This window comes from Ursus americanus, chromosome 11 (genome assembly GCF_024610735.1).
Source record: "Ursus americanus isolate L20-20 chromosome 11, mUrsAme1.1.p, whole genome shotgun sequence".
NCBI lineage: Eukaryota > Metazoa > Chordata > Mammalia > Carnivora > Ursidae > Ursus > Ursus americanus.
In genome coordinates, this window is record NC_142137.1 from 32614358 (window position 1) to 32623709 (window position 9352).

Here is a 9352-nt window from a genome sequence, read left to right on the forward strand (position 1 = left end):
GACAATAAATAAGTGAATAAAAACATTATGTCATTAATTTCTAAGTTGTGATATGATTGCATGTAGTTTGAAAGTTGATGAAATGTGCTTTATGGTTTAGGATGTGCTGTTTTAGTGAACATTCCATGTATGCTAAAAAAGAGTGTGTATTATTAATTGATTCACATCTTTTACATATTTACTAGTCAGTGCAGTTGTCCGTTTCTAAGGGAGATGTGTTCATTTCCCAAGATAATGATGGGCCTGTCCATTTTTTCCTTCTAGTTCTGACCAGTTTTTATATATTTAGATGCCACATTACTTTGTGCATACACATTTAGGATTAGTATAATACTTTCCAAGTTCAAATGAGAATTTGTATATTTATGTGTTAAGGAAACAGGACAATAGTTACTATTAATTTTATTTTCAGTTTATGTGATGACTGAATTTGAATAAAACAAACTAGTTGAAACCTAACTGGAAATGTTTTCTTTTCAGTTATGGTGGGAACAATGGATTTTCCTGCTGAAAGCTGAAGACACAGCAGCCTTATTTTGCCAAGATGAACATGGGATCAGATTGAAGGTTCAGTCATAGGTCTTCACGGAGAGATCTTCTGTAGCAGTGCACTAGCGAATGGCCAGCATCCGAAGAAGCAGTCAGGAGACAGAATGAAAGAGTACCAAACCTTTGGTCTAGGATTACTAATGTTAAAATAGGTGACGGGGAACAGATTGGTTAATAAAATGACGTAACTAAAACAAAAGAGAACTCACAACAGAAGTCCTGCTCCCAATCTCTGTCCTAGGTAAGTTTTCCGTAAACATCTTTGCCATAAGCATTTTCCCTTCAAACCTTTTTACAGCCTAATTGGCCATATGGCAATTCTGCCTTAAAAGATAAAATAACTGGTTGATGTGTGGTTTCATTCTCCACTGATGAATCAACCAGCTTTAGCAAAGTTAATGTACTGAAGCTCAGTTTCATTTCTCTATTGACAAAATTCCCATTTTTTATATTCTATATCTGAACTCTCGTAACCGTCTACGCAGCATTCTGTTGTTTCATCAGTGTCCGTTGTATATAGCATATTACTGTTTTTAATACATTCTGAGTATCTTTGTCTTCATTTACCAGAGTTTGTTTCATTTATTCTGACTATCAATATATCTGGATTCATTTTGACCATGTTATTTTGTCCTGTTTCTCTTTTTTCTATTCTCTTTTTCTTTCTCTTCCCCCTTTTTTGCCTTTGGACTAAAGTCAGTCATCTATTTTTTAAAAAATCTCTACTTGTTTGAGAGTTCATATTTTCCTGTTACCCTAGGAACCTTAACATATATATTTAACTTAACAAAATCTAAAGCTGATAGTTTTACATTCCTCTCAATCAGTGAAGTCCTACCCAAATACAGCGGCACTTTCGTTGAAAATTAGTTTAGATTTTAAAGAACGCTTACTGAATGATATACACAGAGTGCTCATTTTAGCATTATCTGTCTTGGCCAAAAACTGGACCAAATATCCAGATAAACTGCCTCGTATTCATACAATGGGATGCTACAACAAAATCAAAATGAATAAACTCATGCTACACAAAATTTGTGGGTAAGAATCCACCCTCGCAAGTGCATATTGTGTCATTCTAGTTACATGAAGTTCAAAAACAAGCAAAACTAACCTCTGGTGATAAAACGCACAGCAATGATTACCTTTGGAGGGTAATGAATGACAGAAGGCAGAAAGGAGGTTTCTGAGGTATTACTGGTGTTCTGCATCTTGACCTGGGAGGTGGTTATGCCCATGGGTTCACTATGTAAATATTTATCAAGCTTTGGTAAAATTTTACTAAAAAGTAAAAATAAAAAGACTTTGTGCTTCTCTTTACCAAATAAAACCATGGCAATTATTTTGTTAAATATTCTATTTTACCTATCTTTTATTGTTTTTGATAATAGTAATGATCCTCTGGTTAACACTGTGTCACTCAGAATTTCATTTAGCCTTAGCCTGTGCAGCCAATGCAGCTTCTTCACGCCACTTAGCTTTCTTTGCCAGGTTCCAACTTGTTAAGGATTCATGTCGTTCTGCAGCCTGAAAAATAAAAAAATAAAAAACCAAAACAGAACAAAAAACAAAACAAAGCATTGTGACTCTCTGGAAAGGATTCGTGTTTCAGATAGACATACATAGGAGATACTCTGTGAAAAGGAGAAAAGTCGCTTAAAACATCTGTCACAAACAGTATCCAAGAAAAATGATCCTTTGGTATAGCAAAGAAATTATTTAAGCTGTGAGACTTCTAGTCAATAGGACAACTGACATCAGAAATCTGCCCTGGCTTTCTTGGCACACAAAGACATATTTTTTGGATAAAAAATGACAAAAATATTTGCAATAGTTATGCTAAAAATCAAGAAAGGGAAATCCTCAGGTATCAGAAATGGAAAGAACTCAAAAGGCATGAACTGGTGGGGAATAAGAAGGACTGAAGCCAGGATAGGAAGGAATGGTTTCAGGCAGGGGGCGTTAGGGAAAAATATTGGTTTTAACAGCTGTGAGCTGGGAGTTTCATCTCTACACCAAAAAGTGAGTCCAGAGTTTGGATCTGGAATTGGAAGTATCACGTACTCCACTGAAATGACTAAAATTCCTCTTACTAGCCCAAGGAACTGGCAAGGAAACGAGGCATTTGTCTGGAGGTGGGGTGAGGAGAATCACCTCTGAGAAGAAGAGATCATCAGCATCATAATGAGGAAGTAAACACTCCAGCTAGAGTATAGATCTGAGGGAACAATCTAAGTGCCGGACAGAGAGACAGGTACAAAAGATAGAAAAAAAAAGTTAAGAGACATGGAGAATAGAATTAGAAGTTCCAACATACATGTATAATAGGTGGAAAGAATAGAGAATGGGTGAAGTGGCCATATTTGAAGTTATGACAGCTTAGACTTTTTCAGAAGTGAAGAAAGGTATATATAGGTCTTCAGACTGAAGAGTGTACGAAGTCCTTAGGAGAATAAAAAAAATTTAATAGATATTGACGAATGCCTAATCCACCCATCACATTTAATATATCCACGGTACAGGACATAGTGCATTTTGCCTGTCGTGCCTACCAGTTCTCTCCCCGCTTTTACACATCTCCACAAATGGTGGCACCATCCACCTAGTTGCTGAAGTAAAAAACCCAGGCTTTTTGGTTCCATTTTCTTTCCTCTTCCCACACTAAATTTATCAGAAAGTTCTATCCTTTCTACCTCCCCCAATAGATCTCAAATTGGCTAACCTTTTCTCCACCTCCATCTATCACAATCTCAAAGTATATGCGTTAATTATTTAAAACAAAAGAATTGGAGACAGGCAAGAGGGACAGCTGTGAGACCCTTTAGAAGATACCGCAATCAATTAGGCAACAGATGTTGGTTATCTCAAACCAGGGTGATAACAGGAGAGATGGTGAGGAGTGGTCCAACGGTAGGTATATTTTAAAGTGGAGTCAACAGGATTGCTGATGTATAATGGCTTACTCATGAGCAACTGGGAAGATGATAAAATAGTGAGCACCTGGACAAGGCCATTTTAAGGGCGTGGTCCGGGAAGGTCTCTGACGGGAATGAGAATAAGCCAGGTATGGCAAGGCCAGGGGAGGGAAGGAAAGCCTAGTGAGGAGAAAGAGTTTAGTGTACTAAAAAATAGAAAAGAACTAATGTAGATGGAGCGTAATGAACAAAGAGTAGATGTTATAAAACAAGGAGGGTCCAGACAGTATCAGGCTCCAGTCTGTCATTTAGGAGCCAGAGAATCATCACGTTGGTGGACAGTCATTTTATCTACAGTGGGTTATAGACAAGAGATGACCAAATTTCTTTATTTCTATGTTCGAGTATTTAAGAAAGATTTAAGAAATTTCCCCTTTGGTGAGAATTATATCAAAGCACACGTTGTCTGCCACGCTAATAGAAATGAATGGATATGTACATGACATCAGTAAGCTTACAGCCTCAGTTCCTATGTGAATTACTTGGCTCAAATACTCTCAAAGCTCTGAACAGTAACCCAGGGCAGAATCACAGGACGAGGGAGAATGGTAATTGGCTACACACGCCCAGAGAGTGAAGATGTATGGATCCACGCAAACTCTTCTGTGTGGTGCGGCGGCCAAAACTTAGTTCCAGCTCTGGCTGTGCTACTAGAATGCAGTTCACGAACAAGGAAGTTACCGTCAGGCTCTAATGGCTTCGGCCGCGAATGCCACCGTGACGAGGGACACGGCTAAACCGTAGTGTGTTCAGAGGAGAACTCAGAATAGAGGGAAGCTGTAAGGGATAGGAAATTAAGAGTGGAGAAGACTCGTGGGGATGTACATCGTTAGATGTCTCCCAATATTTGTGGGGTTGCTTCTCATGGTAAAACGTGATCAGCAGGTGAAAGGATTTGGGGAGGAAGAAACACAATTAGAGTAATCAGCTCTTAATTTCTCTCTAGAATACTGGGGATGGCAAGGAAAGGGCTCACATATGGGATATGGACAAACAAGTTGTCCTGGAGCACCTCCAATGTTTGTCATTTCTGAGGATGTCGTGATTCTGTGCGATAGCTATGATTGAATTCATGACCTAAGGAATGATCTAGTCTGGGTAATTTTCACACAGCAAACTTGCACAGATTTTAACAAGGCTATGAACTGTCCTGTTTTTGTTTTTATCTTATAAATGGAAACAAACTTTTGTTCCTCCTGTCTGCCCATGTAGTTTGCATTTGTGGACTCAGATTTTCATGAAAGAAATTGTTTCCAGGAGGATAGATATTTATGGGTGGCTCAAGGTAGTCTAAGACGAAATTGCGCTTACACTGAAAACACAGTGATAATCCCCAAATTGAGACCAAAGCTCATGATATTTCTTAAAATTCACCAGTCCGGCTTTATTTTGAAGAGATACTCACCCTTTTGGCTGATGCTATCACTGCAAAACAGGCGATAATGGTGAGTCCAATCATTATGTAACAAGCTTTCACTCGAGCCTTGTTTCTTGCAGCATCTATCATTTCTGGCCTAAACCAAGATGTGTATTCTGTTAATTATATTGAAACAATCTGGTTTTTTCTCACTGGCATGATGGACAATCATTTCTTATGTAAATATTCCCCAAATTTCCCTGAAGTCAACTGTGGAGGACATCCAAAGGCTAGCCCATTATGTTCCCAATTTCAAATTAACAGGTGTATTTAGGTCTTAATTAATGTTAGTCACCATGAAACCACAGTGTAGTATAGTTTCTAGTTGCTCAAAATATAACTACTAGAAATTATGGCCTGACTCTCCGTCATTTTTTGGTCACAGATCAGGGTAAAGGTAAGCGTGTAAGTCTATGTACGTCTATGACTTGTGTTCATTTGGCCCCTCTGTTATAAGTGAGCTTCATTTTTAGTTTAGTCTTTTTTTTATGGTTTTATTTATTTATTTATTTATTTATTTATTTATTTATTTTGAGAAAGACAGAGTGAGAGAGCATGGGGGCAGGTGGGAGGGGCGGAAGGAGAGTGAGAGAGAATCTCAAGTGGATTCCGGGCTGAGCCTAGAGCCCGAGGCAGGGCTCTATCTCCTGACCCTGAGATCATAACCCGAGCCAAAACCAAGAGCTGGGCCCTTAACCCACTGAGCCACCCAGGCACCCCTCCTTTTCAGTTTTATTTTATTTTATTTTATTTTTAAGATTTTATTTATTTATTTGACAGAGAGAGAGAGATAGAGACAGCCAGCGAGAGAGGGAACACAAGCAGGGGGAGCGGCAGGCAGAGGGAGAAGCAGGCTCCCAGCGGAGGAGCCTGATGTGGGGCTCGATCCCAGAACGCCCGGGATCACGCCCTGAGCCAAAGGCAGACGCTTAACGACTGAGCCACCCAGGCGCCCCTCCTTCTCAGTTTTAAATAGATTGTTTTTTAAAGTTTGTTTTCCTCATTTTGTTTTCTCACTGGGCTCCCAATCCCTTCTTGCTTCCTCCCATCCTATCTTGATTAGAGAGACCATTACACATTCTGCGAGGACCACTGTTAGAGAAAAGGTGTGTCCTCTGGCTTTTGCATGAAGTTTTCAAAAGAAGTGATCAAAATTACGATGATTTGTGGAAGAAAATGACAAAGTCACCTTCGTTTTCTTATTATTCTGAAATTTTATATACTTGTTAGAATACTGGGGAGACTTATTTATTAATATAAAGTTACAGGCAAGTTGTTTAAGATTTTAGCAATGCAACTTAACAAAGCAGGGTTACAAATTGTGTCTGTGGGCTTTTTATACTGAAATAAACTTTAATGATTTGCAATAATATGAAGTGGCAGTTTATAGATACACATGATTAAGGAATGATTCTTGGGAATGTATGCAGCAGTATTCTTTGTTATCTAATGTCAAGTTTAAATAGAATGTAATTACATTGAAAAAAATTTTTAGAAAGACAAGTTGCAATTTCTCTTAAAAATGAGAAACTTTTTCTTTAACTTTTCCACCAGTTTAAAGAGCACAGCAAACCAATATCTAGCCTGTTTTCCTTAGATTTGAGACAGGTTAATGTACGTTTTAAGATGTTGGTTGCAAACAGGTGAACACGAAGACATTATTAGATTATATTTGTTGCTGAATTTTGTTCCAGATGGAGCCTAGAAGATATGATCTTTTTTTGCCCATCCATCTGGCTTTGATCTGCCATATCAAATTAGGTTTGCACTGAAAAAACAAGAAAAAGCACAGTTCTTATTAAATATCATTAGTGTATGATACAAAAATTATAGGTCACTTGTTAATTACATGTCCATTAAGAGCATACAAACTGAAAGCTTTTCACGTTGTAAGTCTAACACTTAGTTTGGGAGGTATATCCCTCTTCAACAGCAATGCTTTAAAAAATTATAGAAAACAGCAAAATGAAAAATATTCAAATACTTTAGTTTCCAATGCCAAACTACAATTCCTTTCTTAGACATCTTATTGGAAATTCTCCTGTTTATAACACTTCTTTTGACTGTGATCCCGAGGAAATTAAATTATTTCTATAAAATGGGTCTCCTCACACATAGAGCTCACACATATTAATGCAATACTGGGTCTACTATCACTTGACAAGAATTAATTTACAATACTGCGGGTTCTTCACATTCTTTTTTTTAAGTGATCAGTTTATTTATTTTTATTTATGATTGAAACATTGATTACTCTGTTGGAGCACTAGAACTCAAAATTCCAAAAAATTAAGGATGGTGTTTCAGCTTTTCTGAGGATAATTTCTGCTTTGGGCTAAGTCTGTAGTTCAGAGTCTACAGATCTCAAGGAAAACAATATTTGTTTTATAACATTAAAAAATGTCTCTGTGGTTGAATAAATGCTGAATACTGATTTCAAATTCTGTGTTATTTCAAATTCCGTGTCCATTCCTCATTAAATAATTTGATCCACGAAAGGGATAAAAATGTTTGAGAATTCATTATTGAGTGAACATTTCCCATCACATTTTTTTTCATTTTTTGGATATGCTTTTGGTAACCAGTAAATTACAAAGTAATAAAAGTGTAGACAACTACACCTGAAACTAATGTAACATTGTATGTCAACTATACTTCAATTAACAAATGTGAATTTAAATTTAAATTTTAAAAAGTGTAGGTAATGTGTGCAGAACAAGATGTAGGCCTAGTTTCCATTATTCATTCTGCTAGGCACTGATTACATTGTATAAAAATTATTTACAGGACATCTGAAATCCTTATTTGATATTAAGGTTCTAGTCTCCTTATTCTTTTTTTTAAAGATCAGCTTTAAAAAATAGTAGATTGGTTTTATTCTTAGTTTCCTTCATTCCCCCTTTTAAATCCACTCCCTTGTAAAAACTGCTGGGAAGTATTTTGGGCTTGAACAAACTGAAACTGTAGAAAGATGGTTTTTACAGGTTAAATTTACCCTTGGGATGAAGTTGACAGTTTGAGTTTTATCATTTAAGAGACCCTCTCTCTTGGTTTTGGGTTGGTGAAGAGGCCAGCGATGCTGACGCCCTGAAGAAGGTCCTAGCCCGAGTAGACCCAGCGCTCGGCGGGGTGCAGAACCAGGGACACCAGGCTTCTCCTGCCCCAGAATAGGAGGTCTCGCGGATGCGGCTTCCTCCCAGAGGCTCTTTAGTCCTCCCAGGAGCCCCGGGCCTTCGCTGGGTGCAGCAGGGAGCTGCTCCCCGCGCAGAGCCCCTCTCCCTCCCTGGGGACCCCGCAGACACCCGGGGTGCACGCACGGACCGTGCCTTCCATGTGGCCTAAGCGCCCCTCCGCCTTGCGGCTCCGAGCTCCCTGGGGCGGGTATCTGGGCGAGGGTGGAAGTGCCCACTGAACTTCTGGCTTTTCACCCAACTTCAACAATCTCCTTGTAAGCTTAGGTGCCCCCTGTCCAGCCAAGGCGTCTGACATTTAACCTCACTAGGGGGCTCCTGGAGAAGCACACTCCTTAAGGTGGTAGGTTTTGTGAAGCCCCGCGGCGCCTTCTTTCCAGGGCGCGCCCAGGTCGGGAGGTGCATGGACCCGGCACCCCTCCACGCGCACGAAACCCGGCCGCCGCGCAGGCCACACTTACGGGATCCGAGGCGGGATGTCCTCCATCGCTTTGAAACGCCCGGTCCACAGCAGGATTTTCTTATCGAATTGCGAAGGCTTGTGCTCGGCAGGGACCCGGTGGACCTTTCCTGCTGCAAAATCGACAGGGGTCGACGGAGGAACCGACTGACCGTCGACCCAGTGGCTCAGAGCGCACTCACGCCTCCAGCTCCCTCCCTCACCCCAGCCCCGGGTCCTCGCGCGGCGGTCCGCGCCCCCTCCCTCCCAGGTCTTTCCCAGCCCTGGCTCACCTGGACCCTGGGGCTCAGAGCCGCTGGGGGCCCGGCCGCTGCAGTAGCGGGTCACACCCCGAGGCCGCAGAGGCGCGATGCGCCGTGGCGCCGCTTCTCCGCGCGCTCCCGGGGCCCAGCGGAAGCTGCGCCCTAGGCGGAGGCGCAGGAGGCCCCCGACAGCCGCGAGCATGCTGCGTGCTGTTCCCGCGCTCCCAGCCGCCGGCGGAGCACTGCTCGGGCTCGCCCGCCCCGCCCCGCGCCCCTCCCCGCGGAGCCCGGACGCGCAGCTGGAGCCTCGGACACGTTCACACTCGCTCCCGGCCCCCGCCCCCGGCCCGAGACCCTGGACCTGAGTGCCACGACCCTGGGGGCCCGGGGGGCGACCTGCCTCTGCTGGAACACTCTCGGAGCAGATTCACCCCCCCCCTCCTGAGACCGCTCCCTGCAGCTGCTTTTAAAAAGGCATTTCCTTATGTCCAGAAGAAACGCTTTTCCGTCAGGCTTTC

The 9352-nt window shown here is 41.6% G+C and overlaps 1 protein-coding gene across 2 annotated transcripts; it reads right to left on the bottom strand.

The window, feature by feature from the left end:
* Window positions 1-387: 387 nt before the first annotated feature.
* FAM162B (family with sequence similarity 162 member B) lies at window positions 388-9075 on the bottom strand. Of its 2 annotated transcripts, none has more exons than XM_045798419.2 (4): window positions 8865-9075; window positions 8594-8702; window positions 4930-5038; window positions 388-2076 (listed from the first exon to the last, which is right to left on the bottom strand). In XM_045798419.2, exons 1-4 carry the CDS (start codon window positions 9034-9036, stop codon window positions 1978-1980), a joined length of 489 nt encoding a protein of 162 aa, XP_045654375.1. In that variant the 5' UTR covers window positions 9037-9075; the 3' UTR covers window positions 388-1977. The 2 variants fall into 2 exon arrangements, with proteins under 2 accessions (XP_045654375.1, XP_045654374.1); XM_045798418.2 differs by having other exon boundaries at window positions 8594-8705; window positions 8865-9074.
* Between the last annotated feature and the right edge of the window lie 277 nt (window positions 9076-9352).

What these genes read in the sequence shown, in the direction of transcription:
- FAM162B (XM_045798418.2), bottom strand. Translation starts at nt 9,036, where the DNA reads ATGCTCGCGGCTGTCGGGGGCCTCCTGCGCCTCCGCCTAGGGCGCAGC. An exon ending in CTCTGAGCCCCAGGGTCCAG is followed by an intron (nt 8,706 to 8,864) that starts GTGAGCCAGGGC and finishes TCGATTTTGCAG; the next exon opens with CAGGAAAGGTCCACCGGGTC. An exon ending in TGATAGCATCAGCCAAAAGG is followed by an intron (nt 2,077 to 4,929) that starts GTGAGTATCTCT and finishes TTTATTTTTCAG; the next exon opens with GCTGCAGAACGACATGAATC.